The sequence below is a fragment of the Sander lucioperca genome, chromosome 3 (genome assembly GCF_008315115.2).
Source record: "Sander lucioperca isolate FBNREF2018 chromosome 3, SLUC_FBN_1.2, whole genome shotgun sequence".
NCBI classification, from domain to species: domain Eukaryota; kingdom Metazoa; phylum Chordata; class Actinopteri; order Perciformes; family Percidae; genus Sander; species Sander lucioperca.
The window spans coordinates 24244180-24266988 of NC_050175.1; the positions used below are offsets into that span (position 1 = coordinate 24244180).

At 40.0% G+C, this 22809-nt stretch overlaps 1 protein-coding gene across 12 annotated transcripts in view; it reads left to right on the forward strand.

Moving 5' to 3' along the window:
* sox6 (SRY-box transcription factor 6) overlaps positions 1–22517 on the forward strand; it is a 137030-nt gene extending 114513 nt beyond the window's left edge. For 11 of the 12 annotated variants that reach the window (XM_035999563.1, XM_035999566.1, XM_031324210.2 and 8 more), the window contains 4 exons: positions 8065–8170; positions 15025–15198; positions 16150–16366; positions 17186–17492. In XM_035999563.1, the coding sequence (XP_035855456.1) occupies positions 8065–8170; positions 15025–15198; positions 16150–16366; positions 17186–17492 (804 nt within the window). Of the gene's footprint in view, positions 1–8064; positions 8171–15024; positions 15199–16149; positions 16367–17185 lie in introns of all 12 variants that reach the window. The other variant, XM_031324215.2, reaches the window with a different exon arrangement.
* The last annotated feature ends 292 nt before the right edge of the window (positions 22518–22809 follow it).

Genomic DNA, 22809 nt, shown 5'->3' on the forward strand with positions numbered 1-22809 from the left:
CCTACCAACTCGAAAGGTTTGAATGCCCCTGATAAAAGCTTTCACTTTGGTCAGTTTCAGAATATTAATATTTCAAGAAAGCGCCTCACCTGACATAAATATGGTGCGGTCTTTAATAGCAGCCCCCCCTCCCATCTCCCAGTGTCTTGTTTGGAAGTTTATCATAGAGAGAGCTTACATGAAGAAGAATCTGGAAAGGTAACATAAATGGGATTAAGGAGAGGTTAAGATCATCCAGCGTGGCTGTTAGAGGGGGATATTAAATATTGATTTATCCCACTGTAATGACCGGGCAGAGGAGTGGGTCTAAGTGCTGCTTACAGATGGATCAATTCATCTTTTCATAAAAAGTGTGTCTGAACAGTACAATGCATTCCTCCCTAGCCTTTATCACTATGCCTCTACCTCTCTCTCGCTCTCTCTCTCTCTCCCTCCCTGGCCATTGACCTAGGAGAACATGGTGTAGATCACACTCTCTGTTCTCCAGTATACAAGCCTTTAACCTGAGGACATGTAAAATATTCATGCTTTATAGGAGCGGATTGTTTTCTAGTCTTTTCATTTGTCTGTTTAAACTATATCCCATCAGTGCAATAAAACCTTTTACAACCCTTCTGCAATTTACCTTTTTGAAATATTTATCTAAAGGTATTATTGTCTGCAGAGGGCAATTACTTTGTTCCATTATTTACCATCTCCTCCTCACCCAGTAGAAGCTTTTACTAAGAATGTGCCAGTATTCCTACAGGTCAAATACAGTACATCTGAATCCATTTGTAACCATTTGAATTGTTTCCCTCTATTATGCACTGGAGCTATAACTGGACATGCTGTTTTTCAGGGTCACGGGTGAATAAATATCAAGCATCTCTATCTCTGTATGTTTTCACCCAGATGGTGAATGCTGAGATTCAACCATGTTACCGTAGTGTCATCAACATTTATGGCCTACTGGAATATATGGCTAGTAGATCAGGGCGTAGTACTTTCTGCTGATAAATATTTATTGGCTCAGACGTAAAAAAAAAATAATTTTGAAGAATGTATTCAAATGAATTGTTCTGAATCTAAAAGCATAGTTTTGAAAGTTAACAAAACAAATTTTGAAATGTAGGCCTACCTTGTTATCCTCGATGTGTTAAAACAGCATATCATCTCTTATATGTAATACAAGTTTAACTGTAACCAGTCATACATTCAAATAACTCACACATCTATTGCTTCATCTATCTTGTCAATACAGAACTGGTCAGGTGTAGCCAATTAGCATCTTTGCCAGAACGCATAATAGGTGCTGCTAGACCTTGTTGCAGACATGAATAGTATACTTGTCTGTAAACTGTAAATTGCCTTGTAAACGAGCACCTTAATTGCTCATTTTCAGTAATCGCAGTGAAACAGTAGAGTGCTAATTACATTGTCAACTCAGCAAGCTGTTGCATCTGTGACAAAAGACAAAACTGTATTTCTACTTAAAGAAAAAGAAGTAGAAAAAAGGACACCATAGACCAAGCAGAGAAGAAGAGATAAGTCTAATCACATTTTTCGGCCACTGACGGACAAGTCATCCAGCCCAAATCTGCAGTTTATTGGCCCTAAGCCATTGTGCAAACCCTCTCGTTGATTTCTGTATATTCAGGTATGACAGATTCCTACTGATGCATCAGTTTCTCCTACTTTAATTCTGATAGACGTTGCATATTTGATGCCCTGGAGGTTGTGTGAGATAAAATATATTCCTCTGCTGACATGTCCCTAACTGGAATCAAAAGGTGAAAGGCCAGTGTATTAACCTATTGAATTGCCCTTTTATGCCCCTCAACACCTCCTCTCCTCAGTATTGATGACTACAATTGTCTATTTCCCATGTCCCAAAGCTCAGCCCGTAAATATTCAAACGGAGCTTACACTGGTGCTCCACAAAATCCAGACTCCTAACCTATTGGTTATAGTGGTTATACTGGTCCCTCCTCTGTATGTGTCGTGTGTGTGTGTGTGTCGTGTGTGTGTGTGTGTGTGTGTGTGTGTGTGTGTTGCTAGGGCTCTATTCAGGCAAAGCTCTCACAAAGACTTTGAATATAATCTTGTCTGGTCTGCAGCCCTGGAAGCAATTTTCTGCTCCTTTTCGACTGCTGTCTTGGAAATTGCAAACCAAGGCATTTTGGCTGCAATGTAAATCCTTGGCATACAAGGGTTTGCCCATCCAAATTAGATTATGCTCAGCTCCCAGACACTGGCTGTAGCCAGCAAGTGCTATTGTGAAGATTGCTTACATTAATGCTTTGTCCAGTTGTTCATGTGTGCCAAAAGAATAAAAATAATGTATGACTCTGGATAATATGTGTGTGTGTGTGTGTGTGTGTGTGTGTGTGTGTGTGTGTGTGTGTGTGTGTGTGTGTGTGTGTGTGTGTGTGTGTGTGTGCCTGCACACTCCTATCCCAGGTCAGGTCTTTAGCTCTGTCTCATCTCTTCCCCAGAAAGACATCAAGACTGCATCTTGGTAGGGTCATTTGGCAGTGGTGGCTCCATTATTTTCTACAGTTGTCATTTTACATGGCGAATGTCTGGCCTGCACAGTTGCACAGAAATGCTGCTGGCCCCAGTGCTAAGACCTGTGATACCACACTCACCACAAGGCACATACAACAAAGGACAGGGAAAAGAATAGGCCAGAAAGGACCATTTATAGTCAATGGTTTTGTTGCAGTAGGAACATAATGGCTCCAGTGTCCAACAAGTCTTGAGGTTTTATCCATATGTGAAAGGGGTTTTGGTAATGCTGCAGTTTCTAATGTCCTGCTGTTTGCAACCTGGAGGGTTTGATAAGGCAGGAGATTTCCGCCCAACTTAACATTCCCTGGAGGGACCCAGTGAACAGTTCTGGGTCATTGAGGATTGGAAACCCGTAAAAGTACATGATGTCAACACAAATGATCTCAGTAGTGTGGAGAAAAACATAAGAACTGAACACTGTGTCAGAAAAGTATCACAATGCTGAGATGGTTATATATTACACACTAGGAAAATTACCTTTTCAGCACATCTGATTCTAATTGAAGATGACACAAAATTGTGGTTTTGCATTCAACAAAATATGTAAAATGTGGTAAAGATTATTACAAAATGTCCCAAAGTAGACAGACCAACATGTAAAAGAAATCCAATTGTTTCAAGACTAAATGCACATTTCAAATTGGTACTGAAAGGTCATATTTTGTGAGTTTGACTTGTTTTCCCTCCAGCAAAAAATAACTCCTTGAATGATAGCATATATTTTTATTAGAAACAAACAATAAAAATTAAATTGGCACAAAGCCCAGAGTAAGGTTACTTCGCTTTTTTTCTTTTTCTTTTTTTTTTGTTTAAGCTCCTTAATTTAATTAAAGGCCTTTCCTCCCTCTGTTTCAAACAAATGAGGTGATGCCCTGGCAGTACAAATGGGACTGGAATAGCCCGGCCATCTCTGCTCTGTGTGATTTTGAGGACGGCTACTATGGTACAGATGCCAGCCTTTTGTGGCTGCTACTGTTGATTCTGCTGCTGCCTGCATTAGCCTTAGCAAAGGGAGAGCTCAGGGTAAAAAGAGAGCAACAGCCTGCATGAAAGGAACTGTGGGTTTACCGCATGGCTGGATGTACTTAACATTTAAATGGTTCAAAACTAGCAAAAACTACTGGAAAGCTGCAGACTTATAAATAACATTGCAACTGGTTACAATAAAAATACAAAACAGATGAGGCGCTGAGCTGTGAGGAGCTGTAGCCATGTTAAAGTGCAGTCTTTGTCTCCATCAGGGCTGGGACAGATTGTTGAGGGGTTTAGTCTGAGACCCTCAGAGAGAAGACTCAGAGGGCCACAGACCACAGTGATGACTGACACTTGATACACAAAGCCCTGTATTGTGGTCAGAAAGCCACTGCCTTCAACTTGCCACATACCAGGTGTGTGATATAACCAGAGCCAGTTCAGAACATTATCACACATAAGTGGCTGTTAAGGGGTCCTGCAGCTGTTAAAGGTTCCAATGATGAAAATTTTAAACATATGCAATTACATACTTTCCACCATGAAGGAAACGTGGATGAGATTTTTACCAATAGTTTAGAGATCTTGGAGTAAAGGAGTTACTGCTGTCAGATGTCACAGAAAGGGCTAAACATGTCATTTACTGTACATACAGTACATATATACACAGCCACAAAATAACCAGACTATTATATGACTTTAAGTTGGCAATGCTTAAAATGTGTCATGCCTGCAAGCCGCCTGAAAGAAGTTAAAGTGTTCTATTTAAATGATCGTTCTGATGTCAAAATGTTTTGGTGAGCCAACATGGCAACTTGTGCTTGTATCGTCTTACCTTATTCCTTTTTTCAACATGGATTCGGATCACTGTTTTCAAAATCACACAAATAAAAAAAATAAAAACACAATTGGATAATTACTTCAAATGATAACAAATAATTAAGTATTTAATGATGAATTTAGCCCCCTAGTCATATAACAAGGCCTGGTTTGTCTATATTCATCAAGATATTAACAACATATGGGACTAAGAAAAAAAAATATTTATGTTAAATGAAAACTTCAAAAACACCCAGATTAAGACGTAGTTTTGTTACTAAAGCCAACCCAACAAACTGAGCAAAAAAACAACCCTGCTGATCTGCACCACAGTCTACCTTACTCTTTTTTTCTTTCATCTCTATTTGAACAATCCCAGGCCATATGGCTTTGCCTATAGCCTGGAGCTATTTACAAAGGAGAGAGTGAAGGAGTGTCAGGATTGGCAATGTGTTGCCTAAATATAGGGCAGGAGTAGGCACAATGCACAGGGCCGTCCGCCACCCGCCTCTGCCCAGAATACACCCTGTGGGCAGAGCAGCAGGCCTCCGGCACATGTTCTGCGGCCGGCCAGATTAAAGCTCTCTTTACAGAATTGACAAGGGCTCTTTTGGGTTCCCTCGCCCAAAAAGTTACGAAGACTCTGCTATCTATCCTCTTTCTACTTCTCTCTCTCTCTTCCTCAGTGACTCATGACTTCACTGGACTGGGCCATGACTTCACTGGGCAGCCATATACAACTGAACAAAATGCATCTGTTGCCAAACTTTAAAGACAAAACAGGCAGGGCAGATGAGATTATTGTGGGTGGCAGTTTTCCACTACAGCTCACAGTGCATTGCTATAATTTTAGTTGTGGGGTGGAGAGCTGCATGCTGAAGTCATTTGAGGGAGGGGCCGCTTGCTTGCCAGCGGTCTTGGTCAGAATGGGAGGGGAATAATGCGTACTGTTACATCTTTTGTTTCCGGTCTCTGTATCTTTACCTCTTCACAGCAGCATGACTTTCCTGTATTTTTTGTGTTCAAAGTCTTTTATCGTTCCCTTGTACTGAACACCTTTTTATATCAGTCACATACTCTCTCCCTTTCACTGGCAGGATGACCAGCTTCCCTAGATACTGCATGTCCTTAGCTACTTCTCTGTGTCAGAGTGATCAGTAAAAATTTAATGACACTATAAAATAATAAAAGTGCCATTAATTTATCACAGTACTTGATGCGTGGGCAGTAAAGAAGCATTAGTTCACTGAATATTTCCAAGCCTTAAAACAAAACCCCTTATGCCATGCAGAATTTATGGCCCTTATTTCAACTATAATACTAATTTGCAGATATAAATTAACAAACTTATAACCAATAAGTATCTTCAGCTGAGTATATAAAATTTTATGAAAATTTGTGGTACCATATTCCACAGATATTCTGATATTAATTGGCATATCTAACACAAGGAAGGGAGGAATACTTACTGTAACTACCCCTTTATATCAAGTATGTAAAATGCTGGCTTGTGAGTAAATGTACATGTTTTCTATATAACAAAAAAAACACGATTCTTTTCATGTTAAATCTACCTCATAGAAACCTCCAACGAGAGCCTCATTGAGTCTCATTCCCAGCTGTCTAATGTGCTGATGTTCACTAATCATATGACTTTGTGCGGTGGAGAGGAAGTTCAACACTGAGCTAGTTATTAATGAAATTCATTGATGGATGGGCCCTGTTCTCTCTCCTTCTCAGCCCAACATGATGCTTAATGATCATGAGTTTATAAAAGGACTTGATTGATCAGGAGGGACCAACGAAGCGCAGAAGAGGGACGAGATGACTACTTTATTACAGGCATACAGTACCCATGAACGCTATGTCTTCCTAGCGGACTGTCCAAGTAGCATCTGAAGCAGCACCATGCCCATCCAGCTAATCGCACATCAGTCACTTTGTCATCGGGCTCCTAGCTTCTTTCATTAAGAGCAATAATGCAGCTGGGTGATGAATACAGCTCCGCGTGCATGTGTTGCTTTAAGCAGATTGTGACACCCAGCGAGGCACCAAACTTCATCTTTTCTTTACAAAGCATCCTCTTGCCCAGCAGGGACCACCATATATGTCATAATTAGAAAACACTTAAGTAAGCAAAGGGCCGTCAGATAGACAGGCTCTAATCACAGGCCATAAGCAGGTAGTGGTTAATTGTGTATCAGAATCACTCAGCTGGCCATAAATAATGACAGCTTCTTGAAGTATAATGGTAAATTGCAGTGCTCTTTCTGTCTCTCTCGCAGTCCTTTCTTTTGAGGAATAGTTCTTAAATAAATAAAAGCATGAGGAAAAATCAAAATACTCTGAAAGGCCTTAAATGGACTTGAACTATCTTCATCCTTCATCTTGTCATCTTTAACCATCAAGAAAAAAAGGTTTATACAAGAGAAGAAAATTGACAGATTTCTTAATATTCTTTAAAAAAAGATGTGTAGTAATTACTGATTGCTGTTGTTGCCCACACAATTTTCATTTGTCAGGAAAAGACTAATGCAGCCAGAAAAAAATATATTTCACATTCAATAGGTAGATCTGCTTATTTTTTTTAGCACTAATGTGGAGGGAAAAAATGTCCCAATAGGCGAAAAGTGAAAATAAACAACAAAATGGTGCAATGCATTACAAAGTGGCTAAAAGATTAATGTGTGTGTTGGTGTCGTTGTGTGTGGCAGGGGAGCTGTTAGTATTGTGTGGGGACTCTACCTGAGTATCTGTTCAGACTGCATGTGATAGGCATGTTTAGAAAAGAAGGAGGCAGAGGTCAGTGCAGACAGTACATCTCTGGCAGAGATTTAACGCTTACCCTGGGAGTAAAACAAATGCTTTTTTTCCTGAATGGTGGCAACATGCCTGCTTTTAGTGTCGTCCAGGCGAAACCTAGGGGGGGAGAGATTATTTGTATCATGCAGAGTCAAAGTGTCCATCTCCTAGTTGAGTCTTTAGAGAGGAAGACAGCCCTTTGCTAATGCCCTGTGTATTCACTGAGGAAGTAGGTCATCCAACAATGGAGCCAGCAGCAGTCGGCACTCTCCCCTTGCATAATACATTAAGTGTAATGTGCAGCAACTATTCAGAGGCCCCCCGAAAGCTGTTATTTTATTCTGTAAATGCACACGGACATGACATTTAATATTGTCACGGAGCGCTGAATGACAGGGTTTCATTGTGCGTCAAGTACAACATGATGCCAAGTTTAATCTGAACACAAAGCGACATGACAAACGGGAAAACACGGTGTGTTCTCTAAAGCATGAACTCTGAATAAATGATGGGCGCTGAGCTCTGGGCACTGTAGACTGGAAGGGAGGATGTAAGGAGAAGATTACAGAGGAAAATCTGAACACTGCAAAGAGGGCCACGGCCCCATTGTGTGCTTCGGATCACAAAGTATCCTTCTGTAAATCTATTTACAGCACCCCTGGCCCTCACTGTCTCTCTGCCTCCTGTCATCCATTATAGCAGCTGCTGAATAGAGAGATGAGAGAGGAAAAAGCTACATCAAGCTCATGTCAAAAGAGCAGCTCTTCAAAAGAACCTCCATTTACCAAAGACACTTTTCCTTCTTTTCAAATTTTCAGATTCCTGATTTTTTATTTTTTTTTTCCCTTTACAATTCATCACTGTACAAATGTGTATATGTGCTTGTTCGTGTACCTGACTGTTTGTGCTTCCCTGTAGGAGAGGGCGCATTTTGAGAGCATCGGGCACCACCTCGGCAAGCTGGGTGAGGAAGGAAAGATCGGCCACAGAGTTATTGACCTTACCAGGCCAGAGGATCTTGATGGTAAGGCCATATTTGTGTATTTTTTTTATCGCACATAATTGTAATTGACGGCTTGTACATTTTATGTTTCCTCATAATCCACACAAATTCACTTAAAGTTCCTGTGAATTCTGTGCTAAAGACTTAAAAATGTTGAGTGGACTCTCTATAGACCTATGCTAAAAAGGAATTTTGATGTCTGATAAAAGCCTGCTACTCAACATGTCTCAGTTTTAGATGGTAGAGCGTATGGGTGTGTGCAGAAACGTGCGTATGTGTGAGGGAGATGTGGGGGTTGGGGAGAATGCCGTTTGAAATGAGTCGTGGCACCGAGGTTTTCACAGGTAGGTGAGCGGAGGACAAGGGTGCCTAAGGACAAAGCTGGCTTTTTTCCAAGCTCGGCTCCTGTTGCTGTTGTGCTTGTTTGAGGTCCTGGGCACAGGGGTGTAAATTTGGGTTGCACCAGTGTGATAAAGCGTCATCTCCTTTTGTGGCGCTGGCTCCTACACAGGAGCAACCGAGTACCTCAGTGCACCAATGTTTGTCCGGCATAAATATTTGTGGCAGTTTCCATGGCACTTCAGAGCCAGAGCAAAGAGGAAAATGGTTCTGACTCATCTTTGATGCCTCAAAGAGTCTCAAGGCAGAAGGATAGATATTTCTCAGGACAATGTAACCTGTCCTACATCTTTAAATAGCATCTTAGACACATTCCCATCAGTTTTAGAAAAAATAGTTGGTTCACATAATGTAGACTATATATTAAAAAAAACAAATTACTCCCCAGAAAAATGTTTAACAACTCCAAAGCAAATTATGTCTAGTTTCACATCACACCCAATTGTGACGATGAGAAAGAGGTGCATTTAGTGGATTCATTGACATGTTTCCCATGTGAGCCACAGCAGCAGATCCCATCCCACCCGTCTGACTCCTCAGACAGACGTGCTTCCAGTGCTAATTCTCCCAGTGGGAACCTTCTCTCTGTGGCTACTGTGGACGCGGGACTGAAACAGAGCGTACACCAGGGCAGTTGTGTCTTTTTAAGTCCTGCACAGGGCCGAGGAAAATGCTCGCGCCAGTCTCCTCACATCAGTGTTCCCATCGGGCTATGGATTAGGAGCAGGCAGAGGTTAGAGGAGAGGAGAGGTCCTCTTCCCAGGGGGAAATGGCTGGGAGCCAGGGCAGCACACATAACTCAAAACACACAGTTAGCATTTCTTCTCTTTCACCACAAAATATCTGTCTCTTTCAGCTTCACCAACACGAAAACACATACGGTTGAATGATGTGAAGCAGGGTTTTATGATGTGAACCACAAAGTGTTTACTCTTCTGAGAACATGTTTACTTTTGAAATCCTTGTGAGGATTTTCTGCTCCCTGAACCAATCGAGGCTTGGCTCCCTGGCATACCTTAATATATAGAAACATACAGTATCCATCTAATTGCAGCTTATATGTGCTCGATTTAATAACCTAAAAAGCTCTCATTTGATGATTTACATGTCAAAGGTCATGCAGATGTCAGGGTTAAACCGGGGCTGAATTTGGCTTTGAATTTTTTTTTTTTTAGGTCAAGCTACATATTACAGTTGTTTAAAGTGCTTTTAAAATACTACATTAAAAAAAAAAAATCATTCATTTGAATTCTTCTGAAACAATGGTTACTATGACACCAATATGTCTAAAAATGTGAACTGAGGACGGCTTTAACCCAGACATCTGGATGTCATCTGCAAATTGCCAAATCAATGCTTACTGAATACTTTTGAAATTCATTAATCAGAAATGTAATTATTTTTTTGGGAACATTCAGAAGGAGGGGATTTAATTTGGAGTTTCCGTAGTCCAGAATACACTGCATACACTTTGGTGTTTCCTGAAAAGGAAAATTACTGGATGTACCTCCCAGCCCTTACATAGGGTGTGAAAGCCCCTTGGTGTGTAGCAGCTTTCCCTCCAGAACAGAGCGGCCACATTGAGTAGACCCAGTGTACAGCGGACTTCTGTCATCACAGCAGTTCACAGAAAGCTTTAGGTTGCTTAAGCTAATATTTGCCAAGCATGCAGCAACCAAAGTCCTAACGACTTGGAAAAAAGTGGCAAACAAATGGAAATAGATAGGATTTCCTTCATTTTACAAAGCCACGAGCCACACGCATGAACCCACCGCAAATTCATTAGGTCTTTTTAAGCTCTGAAGAAAACATTACCAAATACCACAAAGGCCTTAGCCCAGCCAGGCCCTTTGTTCATTCACATATGGCAGTATGGAGTTGCTGTGTAGCTGAGGTTTTGTGTTTGTCTAAACCGCCCCCATCACTGAGAGTCCGCAGAGAACAAAGAGGTTGTTGAGAGATGTGTGGAGGCAGGAAACAGAATTAACGCCCAGTCTGATAATATCAACCGTAGAGTGAGAAAAGATGGGGCTTTAGCCAAGCAAGTGTCTCTAACAATGTCCTCATGGAATACGATAAGAAGAACAGCAGCGTTGCATTGTTGTTACATTGATGGGTTTCTTTATATCGGTAGCTCGAAGCTGTTATGAAGTTGTATATGAGTTGATTGTTTGAAGAGGTTTTTGTTGTTGTTTTTCTTCCACTGTGAGGCCGTGGGAATCAAGCTCTGGCTTTTATTGCTGAGTTTTCCTCGAAGAAAAGCTTAGATGAAGAGGCTCAGACATAATGATTTATCAAGTGACAACAACAATAGCTGAATAGCAATCAATAAGAAAGTTCTGTTTTGAAGTTGGCAAATTCAAATTTACCCCCAATAGGACAGGTCTCTCTGTGTTTCTGTGTGTGTGCATGCATCTCCTTCTGTGTACAAAGCTGGGCTGTTGTGAAAGATTAGACTCCACTTAGGCTAAATGCATATAAGAGGGGGTAGAGTAGACAAAAGTAAAAGCCTGATAGTCTGCATGTTGAAACAGGTTGGCTGTTTGTTCCCAAGTTTCCATGTGTACACACACACACACACACACACACACACACACACACACACACACACATACACACACACACACACACACACACACACACACACACACACACACACACACACACACACACACACACACACACACCTCCAAGTGCTCCAGAAAACACAATCCATCCAAACTAGAGAAAAAAAATGGATTGACATGTTATAATAGGGCTTATATCACTTGTAATTTGTAATGGTTTAATTAGCATGCTATGGGCTCAGGCTAGAACAGGGGCACTGAGCGCTGTCTCCTGTCTGTCCATACACATTAATCTCGCCTGATCCTGCTCTGAGGGAGAGGCTCTATTGTCAGTAGTAAATGCCTTCAGTCAGAGGTGTTAGATTTGATCCCAACAGGGAGGGCTTGGCAGGTTTTCGTGATTGTTGCCTGCTCACTGAGGCTCATCCTCCTGAGCGGATTCCTGGGTGACATTATGTGTCTGCCCTGCAGAACAAAGATCAGTAAGGAGGAGAAAAGGCGGAGGAGAGGGTACGGCTGGGGCAGTGCTACCCTCTGGCTTGGTACATGGTCGAGTCTGAGCCTGCAGCTCACAGGTGTGATAGGCTTTTGCCCCCCCCCCCCCCCACACACACACACACACACACAATAATTCTCTCTCACTGTAATTCATGCTGCTCATCTGCAGTGTTTCCAGGAGAGACAAATTAAAAAGGGATTCTCATATCGCTCTGTCACACTTGAGCTGCGGGCCTCATGAATCACAATAAATTCTATTAAGCAGCACTCCCTCTGTTTCGCTCCTTCCCCAGCAACCACCCAGGGGGCCTGCCCCTGTCACTGCTAAACATCTGTGTTTATTTACACAATCACACACCTAACTAACTGATTCCTGGAAAAAAAATAGTTAATGCTCATTTGCAAAATGTCTGAGCAGTGACATGATTTTCAATGAAAAGACAGTAACAATGCTACAGTAAATTGCATCTTCTAGGGATTTGCTGAGACTGGCTGCTAATGCGCAGGATGCCTCTGATTAAGTCATCTATATATTACGGGGGCTGAATAAGGGGCCAAATCTATCTATCCATGAAGCCTTGCATGGTCTTTTATAGAAAGCCCCAATCTCAGCTCTGTACACTAATGTCCATACTGTAATCAGAGAGAGATTACAGTGGCGACTTTTAATATTATGTCAGGTCAAAGGTCAAACTGGATGTTTTTCACATTGGCAGCCTTAAGTCTAAGTCAACTTGATACCTTTATCACCTTGTTCTTTACAAATCCAGGACCACACCACCTGCCTCAGTACGGGTGAAGATGATGTAACACTGCTGTTGTTCATTTCAATGGCTTTCTGTAGCATCAGACAGGCACTTTTCTATGTGCCATCATGTGAGCAAAAAACCATGCCTCATCTGGTTTCCCTCCAATGAACCAAGTCACGTGGTTGGTTTCCTGGCTAACTATGGATGTGGCACTAGCTGATGGCAGGCGGTTGTTTTGTCCCCCTCCCCGTAAGAAGCTCACCTCTGCCTGTATGCATGCACACCAGTATATAAATTGCTGAATCAGTGTCAGTGATAGAGTAATGGCACGGGAGGCATCGTAAATTACAGCAAGCGATCCCGGGGCGCAGACACTGGCTGTCGTGTCTGAGTGAGCGCTACGCTCCTGAGCTAATGAATACCTTCATCTGGCCCCGGCAGTCAGCAGATTGCCCCGCGTTGATGGATACTGTCAGCCCTCCGCCACACCACATTTCATTGCACAATAAACATGGTTGTCAAAACCAAACAAAGTGAAATCAATTCATCCTGTACAGTGAGTGCATGCTAAATGAAATTAACGTACTGTAGGGTTCGGTGGCAGCAAAGGTAGTGTATTATTTCTGAATTCATGATGGCTTTAAGGCCTATAGCATTCTAGGAGGCAAACACAGACAGAGATGGTACTCGCAGAGTTTGAAAAAGTGTTAATGAGAGTGACACAAAACACCTTTTAAACATTCTTAGTTCATAGTATTTTTGTGCATTGTGTATATGTGTAAATATGTATTTTTAGATGAATGTATTAGAAGGCTCTGTATTATTAAAGTAGAAGACTAAGGAAAGGCAAGGGTTTTGCAGATTTAGGCTTTCTCTAAGAAGGAAAAAAGTCTCTAGTCATAATATATACCGTAATTCACCATTAGTTGAAAAAAGTGGTACTTAATATTTTTTTTTAAAAGGAACCAAGTTTAAAATTTAATAAAAATAAATATTTGAAATCGTTATAAGTAATATTTTGATTTCTGACCACTATTTTAGAGATATTACAATCTAATCAAAAGGTGGTTTTCTTTTTGCCCCCACAATTTAAATATATCTATATATTTATTTCACATATACTTGTTTTCCAATTTTTGGTAATTTATATTTGCTGAAGACAGAATCATGGAAACATGAATTATATGATTTTGACTCTTATCTTCTATTGGCCAGAACTTCATGACCAGAGCTGAATCCATTGGGCAGCAACTAGTGCAGAGTTACAATATGAAAACCAAATTTTCATTCAATTTTTTTTTAAACGAGCTGGTGAAAATCGATTTGGGGGGTTTCCTAGTTTCCTAGTGGGCAGCGGGACCTCGAACATTTTCTTCCACCACACCTCCATCTCTATTATACTGGAGATGGTTGTGTGCTCCTTCAGTACAGCATATGTGTGTGTGTTTGTGTGTCTAAATATATTGCCTTCTGACTACTTGTATCCTATAATACTTTTGAAAAGAAGACACGCTTTTCCAAAGTCAGAGACTCTTGAGGCTGAAAATGGTGCGCAGCATCTTCAGTGATTAGAGCAAAGCGAGGTTTCTGTGGATTTGGAATTAATGTCTGCACAGTCTTCCATTACTCATTAAGAGTTTGATTTTGTTTATCAACTGAAATAATAATAGAAATCAAACCCCAGGTAACGCGTGCCAAGGCTGCGAGTGGAATGGTCTAATGAGAAGGCTTCACATGTGGATGATGAAATATGCATGAGTCATCCCAAGCTTTCTTTTCCAGATTTGAGATCATTAAAGATGTATCGTAGCATATGGAAGGCTTTTTTTGTCTTATTTTTCAAGCCTTGTTTATCAACATGTTTTTGTTTGTTTAAATATTCATACTGCTTTTATTTAATTCTTTCACATCTTACATATAAAAGGAAGCAAATGCGCATGCAAACAGAAATCATTATCAGCCTGATGTACAGTTTAATACTGAGAGAAACTCTCTTATGCTGATTGTGAATGCCCTGATTGAGAAACAGCACTTTGCAGAATCGGCACTCGTCTCTCATCGCAAATGGGGAGAGAAAAAGAGCAAGAAGGAAGGAAAAGAGAGAGAAAGAGTAAAGCAGAGGAATGGCGTGCCTGAAGTTATTTGTGCATATGCGTTAAAATTTACTTTTTTTAGAGACTGCCTCAAGTCCCATATTTGTTATTTATGTTGGCGTTCTTGCACTTTTTATGGACACTATTAATGTCAAATTGAAATGTATGTGGCTGAGTATGAACACTTGCAGACACAATATTTAACTGCCATTGAAGTCCAAGGTCTTCCTCTTTTGGTTTTGGATAGACCTGAGTGTAAGTTAAAGAGCATAGCGCCCCCTTAAACTGACATTGTATTCGCTTTTATAGCACATAAAATATAAGCCTGTCAAGTCAGGTATTCCACTCAATAGAAAGCCTTCCCCCTCTATGAGGGTCTGTAGCCCAGCACTCATCTGAAACAATGTTCATGATGATGACAGTAGATGAAGGAGAGTTTGAACGTGGATCGTCATTTAATCAATGTCGTGAGTCGCTTTCTCTTCTCGTCTCTGCTCTGGCTATACCAGGGTCCAGGAAAGTAAATGGCTCTGCAGATAAACCTCAACCCTATTATTGTTGGCCAACAGGAGGCGCTGGATCTACTGAGGCGCGAGTCTTCAGGGAAGCCCGAGGAAGGAACAACAACGAGCCCCACATTAAAAGGCCAATGAATGCATTCATGGTGTGGGCCAAGGATGAGCGGCGCAAGATCCTCCAGGCCTTCCCCGATATGCACAACTCTAACATAAGCAAGATTTTGGGTAAGAACAGCATTATATGCTGCAGTGCTTTTATATCCCTGTTAAATAAATTACTATCACTGGTAATTGCACTTATGTCACTGGCAAATTAAATATGTTGTCATGTACCCAACAGCTTTCTTTGTTATCCATTTAGCATCTTCCATTCCTGCCTTTGTACCTCTCACCCTACGGCTCAACAGAAGCACTTTTTGGCTGTTGACAATAGTAATACAATTGCAGTGTTAACAGCTAATTAAAAACAGATGTTCTTTAATGACACACTGTAGAGGTGGAGAACTTAACTTTCTGTGATTTCGTTAATCAATCTGAATTCCTTGAAACACCTTCCAGACTTACCAAGCCTTTTATACATTTAGATATGGGTGTATTGCTCTAAGTATAGTTGATTTGACAAAGTAGCTAGCAAAGGAGGAGGGTGTGTTGTGTCATAGTGCATCAGGTCACCAGAGCATACAGATGGATTTATAGCCCATCACTACCATAAGTGTTTGTCATGAAAAATGACAGAGGCTAAATGGGTCTTGTCCCCTCAGCATTGGAGTCCATACATCAGAGCTGTTAAAAGTGCTGTCATCCAGTACCTAGTAGGACACTTCACAGAGCTGCAGTATTTACTACACTAGCTCGTTGTTCCTTACTGTTTGACATCGAAGCATGTCTCTCATCTCAGATAATGTTCATGTGCAGGGCAATCAAGCGGTTGGTGTGGAACCAATAATAAATCATGATTTTGCTTAAAAAAAAAAATGTCTACCCTTAATAAGTACAGTTCAGTGTTAAAGTAAGTTTGGAAACGATGTGGTGAAATTGTCTCTGACTCTATATGGTAACATAGTTGATCATTTTAAGCTAACATCTTAATTAGATTACTAATGTTGATCAGTTATTAGGACTGCTTTTTTCCCCCCGCTTGTGTTTAGATACTGAAATCTGAATCTCCTTTTCTAGGTTCTCGGTGGAAGTCCATGACTAACCAGGACAAGCAGCCATACTATGAGGAGCAGGCCCGTCTGAGTAAGCAACACCTAGAGAAGTACCCAAACTACAAGTACAAGCCACGGCCTAAGAGAACCTGCATTATCGACGGAAAAAAACTCCGCATTGGAGAGTACAAGCAGATGATGCGCTCACGGCGACAAGAGATGAGGCAGTTCTTCACTGTGGGGTAGGTGCGCAATCACAAATCCCTCAAACTAACCACACCAACACACAGACAATCTGAAAACATACCAATTGGACTGTAGCTCTTTGCCTCCTTAGAGCTTCTTCTCATACACTGTAAGCACCATTTCCAAAAATGAGTATTGAGTTAACCTCTACTGTATTGGTTTTTAAGACAAGGGCCTGACATGCACTTTAAAATAGTGTGTGTTTCAATAGCTGTGATTTAATAATTTTAGACAATAGCAGTCTGCCAATGGACCATGAAGTGCAGACATTATTACAGGATATACGCTTTAAGTATAGACTTACAGAAGCCTGGAGGGCAGCAGTCTGAAGCTTAACACTTTAATTTACTGTGTGTGGTTAGCAGGAGAACCCTTCTCCAGGTGTTCCCATGTCAGTCATAAGCTTCAGCGGCTGGAGTATCAATCATCCAGCGTAACAGCAGACAAGAGCAGCGCTAACCACGTATTGGTTTTATGTCACCATTAAACCGGGTAGTGTTTCTGAACAGCTCAAGACGGGAGCTGTCAGGAGAACCTCTCTTTTCCCAAATCATTTTCACAGAGCTGCTGGCTTTAAGCGGACTGCTGTGGGAAACCCCTAATCCAACCATCTCAGTTTAATTGCTGCTGCTGCTGCAAAAAAAATGAATATATAGTTTCTGAGACAATCCTAAGCAGAACTCACTCTTTCAGCAACACTTTGGGCATTCTTTCCATCTGTTCTTTTATCATTTTTGAAGACCAAAAATGTATTAACAGTAAGTCATAATAGAAAAGTGTCATGACTTAATTTGTTCTCTTTCTCCTACATCCAGACAGCCACCACAGATTCCCATCACCACCAGCGCCAGTATGGTCTATCCTGGGGCCATCACCATGGCGACCACCACACCCTCACCTCAGATGACATCAGAGTGCTCGAGTGCCTCAGCAAGCCCTGAGCCATCCATTCCTGTCATTCAGAGCACCTACAACATGAAGCTAGAGCCCAACACCATGGCAAACAACAGTGTGCCGGTCAATGGCGAGGATGAGATGGACATGTACGAGGATTTTGAGGACGAGCCCAAATCAGACTATAGTAGTGAAAATGACACACAAGAGCCAGTCAGCGCCAACTGAGACCTCTTTAATGGAAGAGGCCAATGGAGACACAACACTCATACAGGAGGATGCCCAGAGGGCTGGTATGATCTGAGGGAGCGAAAGAGCAAAAGAAAACAAAACTACACCACAAAGGTTAAAAAAATGTTTAAAAAAAAAATAAAAATAAAATAAAAAAAATTATTATTTGGTAGCCAGCATGCAGATGTGGCTTCATCAGAATCAAAAGCTATTTGGTCTTAAGTGTTTATTCAAGTGTGTGAAGCAGTTTGGTTGTGGTAATTTAGATTTTTTTTTTTTTATCTCATTGTTTATTTTATTCATTGTGATCATGGACATTACACATATAGGTCATTGCCTAGAACAAAAGACAGAACTTGAAATTTAGCATTTGATATGAACCTATAAATCATTTACTTTGTTTTCCTCTTCAATTGGATGATTTTGATATATTGCATAACTGTTCAAGATGGGGATAATATTCTCACTCAGGTATAGTGTGCCAGCCAACAGCTTGTGAATGTTTTTAATCAATAATTAATTATTACCAGTACAAAATATCTCAAAATTCATACGGAGTGATTCCAACTTATTACAGAGGGAAACTACACATTATTATTATTATTATTATTATTATTATTATTATTATTATTATTATTATTATTATTTGTGTTTTGTTATTGTTATTACACAAACTGCATAATTTAGTGCAGAAGTGCCAAACATTTCAAGTTGTTTCTAAAATCTGTAAAGTCATTTGGGAGAGGCTTCATGAGTCTTGGACAATCTCTTGATCTCTTAATACAGCTTCATTATCCAGTCTTTCTTTAATTTACAGAATAAACAAATGAAACTCAGGAACTTGGAGGCAGCAGGCTCTGCAGGAGGTTACAGTATGCAACATCTGTGGGTGGTAGCTCGTGATGCTAGCTGTTCTCCAGGGAGCCCAATGCAGTGATCATCAATAAATGGGGCCAGCCCTTACATTTCCTCATCCCAGTCCACACACAGCACAGTGGCGTCCTTAACTCATTTTCAGCTCTGCAACCCAGTCTGAATCACCAAGTTCTTAATCAGAGTGATTGTAATCAGGCCAGAATGCTAAAGGGCCAAAGGCCTCCAATCTGTGGGATTGGAACAGCAGTGAAAGGCAGCTTTGGGGGCATTACAATCTCAAATTGATGTTGTACAATGTGTAGCTACAGTACGTTCTGTTAAACGCTTTAGCCCTATTTGGATGGCAAGTTTAAAGTCTTACGTCTTAGAACTTCATTTTTTTTTTTTTTTTTCAATCTTAATTCTTTTTAGACATTGTAAATCTTAAATTGACACTAAGAAGTCTTAAAGCAGAGCACGGCCATCGGGTTGATGCAATGAGTTGATTACTGCCGTAGTCTTAAGAGGAGTGACAGTTTATGAGGACACTTATAAACTGAGAGAAAGGCTAAAATCATGTTTGTTTCTTAAATTACCTCCTCATACACGCATGACGGGGGTAACTTCAAACACAGATTTTTGCATTAGTGCACTTATACAAATGTTGTTCTGTCACCCTTGAGCCATATGTTGTTATTTTTAAATAATCTTATCAGCTTTTGGAATGCACTTAACGCTTGCATTTAAAAAAACATGCAATGACTCAAACACAAGGGGCACAAAGTCCTAATGTCAGCTAAAAAGCTGACAAGTGGTGACCTTCTGGAGACTGCAGCTAGATAAAGCAAGGCCTTGATGTTGAGACTCAGATCCTCTTTACAGGGCAGAAGGTCTAAGTGGCTCCCCTCCCTGCCATGCCCTGCTCTGACCCCTGCCCGTGGCAACCTCAGCACCCAGGGGGCGCCATCTGGCTCCGAGAAGGAGAAAACACCAGGGAGGGATGGGAAACAATAAAAATGGGGTGTGTGTCCCTCATTGTGCTCTCCATCAAAGTGCTGGTAGTAAGGCCTCAACAGGGCTCCCACCCTGGCCCAATCACCAGGCACTGGCGAGCAGATGGAACAAGTACATCAAGCTGTGGGGGATTATTAAAATGACTGACGACTGGGTATCATCTGAAATACAGCATTATTAATGCATGAGTCTAGCTATTCCCCTCCCTTGCCCTTGAACCTGTTCATTTCAGACAGAGCTGGATGGCTGGTCACTGGCCTTAACTGTTTAAGATCCCACTGTTGGTCACTGCATTTTTCTCCTAGCTCTAATTGGTACAGATGGCTCTATATATCTGGTACGCACTCATATCTTCTGTACTCTTATTGTCAATATCAGTGCTGGCTTGCATTTTTGATGAAATTTAAATGAAACTGAAGCATTTATATTAAGTTTTGTAGGTTTTTAAACCACCCCATTCATAATTCCGGTTTCTTTTTTTCTTTCTCCATCACATCTTTTCTACATTGTTCTCATTTTGAGGTACAAAACATTTTAAGGATGCTCTCCTACAAACAAACCCATGTGGATTTCCCTCCAAGTCGACCTGTTTGGTATTTTGAAGCTGTTTTGCTCCTGTTTGCTGGTGGTTAGATTGATTTGTATGTGATTGTAAATATTTTCATGGCCATGCCACACTGCTTTAGTTGGCTGGTAGTTAAAAAAGGACTCTTCACGGAACTGAAACTTGACTGTGCTTGTATAGCAAAAAAAAGAAAAAAAAGAAAGAAAAAAATGACAAGAACTCACAAGAGGACATTGTATTATAAGTGTTATAAGCACTGGATATAAATTGTATTTTTATCAATTCTGATTAATGTGAAGCTGTTTAAGAAAGAAAAAAAAACACCATGAATGAACAAAATTCACCAGTTGGACTCAAGTGGGTTTGCTCTCACAGTTGCCAGATTTGAGTCATTTTTTTGTCTACTTATTTTGTTTATTTATGCAAAGACTCATGTGATGAATGAACACTTTGTTTAAGCTTCAGGGCTGCCTAGGGAGAGAGACTCAGCACAAGAAAGTGAGCAGAAAATTCAACAGCAAGGCTCAGTTAGCCGTCTATCACCAGACTTCAGACTTCAGTGCATTGTATATTGTATTTGTAGAGTATCAACATATTGTATTTATTATTAGCCACTGCTGGCTCTAAAATTGTCAATAAAACAACAACATGGACAATCAGAGAAATGGAAAAAAACAAAACCGGTTTAAGGAATTGGGAGCTAAAAATGGTTTTCAGTTAATTCACCATCTCATTTAGATTTTATTGTAAATATAACATAGGAAATATATTTTTGTTCATTAGTGAAGTATAAGTTATGTATTTGGCTGTTCTATTTTATTTTTGTACGTGGTTTCATGTTTTTAAAACCTGACAAGTCACTGTACCTCATGCAGATGCTGATTTCTTTCTGCTTATTGGAAGAGAGCAGTATTGGACCTGAGACAGAGAGAAGCACCTCACTTGCTTATATTTTGATAGTCTTCCCTGGACTATTCAAAGAACCAATCAAAATAAAAGCTATACTCATTTGACTTGTTAAACTAAAGGAGTCATTACTAGTAAGGTACTCATTCAAACAACAAGCACTTCATGTAAAAGAATAACTCAATAATTTGTTTCCAATCTTAGTAGTATGCTGTATATCCTCACTTTTGTGTTATTACAGCACTCATACTAGGTGGCAAAAATCTGCATGCATTTGGCTTGCATTTACATTACCATAATAAACAAAGGTGTTTTCTTCTTGAAAGATTGTTTCAAACACAAGTGATGATTTTAAATGTTTCTTTTTAAAGAGGTGGGAGCGTGCAAATATTTATTTGTTTTAAGGTGACAAAATGCACAGACATTGTGCATTCTTCTTAGTTAATTCTCTCCTTGTCATCTTTTTGTATGTTGCTGATTTTTAATGAACATGTTCATGACTATCCAGCCATCTGCAAATGTAGCCCTCATAATTGTTTTCTCCTAATCCACCTGCAATGGTTTGAACGAAAAACTGAAGACAAAAGCTTGTATGCTGTTTCAACATTACTTACTGTAATTTGATTTATTTTTATTTTTCTGTCTGAACGTTGTGATGTATATGGTGGGAATGTTCTCCGTGTTAATTTAATCAGCACAATTCACTGACATGCTGGACTGACATGCTAGCTGCTGTTCAGAAGTGTACAATTTGTTGTTCGGGGCAACATTTATAGTTGTCTTTGGTACTTTGCTTTTTAGAGTTGTCTCTCAAGCAACACTGTGTGTGGCTCTTCTATCACTGGAGCCGTTGTTTTGAAATTGCTGGCAGCCTGAAACAATTTTCTGCGTAGAAATCTTTTTTTTTTTTTTCTGGCAGGTACCTAGGCCCATGGCAAGTATTGTTTGGGTGTTATTAGAGAAAATGAAATACATAGTGTCTGTTGCTGCTTTAAAAAAAAGTTTATGTCTGAATATGTAAATAGTTTATCATAATATCTTGTACAGTCCAATGTAAAGTTTTTAATTCAACTTAAAAAAAAAAGTGTTGCCATCACATTTGTGTTCACATTCTTCTTTATACAGTACAAAAAAATGTATTATTTGCTAGGGGTATTAATACTAAAAAAAAAAAGAAAAAAAGAAAATGTTTATAATTTTTTTTTTTTTTTTATGTTTGTTTTGTTTTGCTTGGCTTCAAAGTGTACACCAGCAAGTCTTTGGTTTCCATGTGCAGTATTGACGTGAGGTAAACTTAAGGTGAATAATTTTACAGTGGTGTGTGTGGAGAGCTGTCTCCTCGGCTTTGGTAGTATTAATACACTATATCAAGTAAAAACAAACCAATGAGTAACACATTTAGGTGCATCTAGGCACCATAGAAATGTGTATACTGTATATGATTAAATTATCCCCACAGGATCGATTCAGGCATATTATAATGTAACACCATTTTCTGTATGTCTCAGTCCATTGTAACAATGCAACAGTGGGATGAATAACTGCCTGTTTAAGCTCATTTACCTCAAGAACTTCCTCCTTTTCTGTAAGAGACAGAAATTGTGTTACAGAAAATTTCTCCCATCACTCCATCTTTTGTACTGCTGTTGACACTTAAAAATTAAAGAGACATTTTGTTTTAAGATTCGAGTAATTATTTTCATTGTGAAGGCATTCATCGTGTCATTTCCTCTTAAGTGTTTTTTCTGCAGTAACAAAACAGAAGGGTAGGAAAAGTATAAATCAAATGTCTGCTTACTTTAGTCCATTTTGAAATGTTTAGCCATCACATACATGGGAGCTAAAAGCCTATTACTCAGTATTGTATCTTACTGTTTCCTTTAAACTTAGTGTAAATAAATGACTATTAGTATTATTACATTATGATAAACTTTTGATCATACTTATCATATTACAGTAAGTTATTCATACATT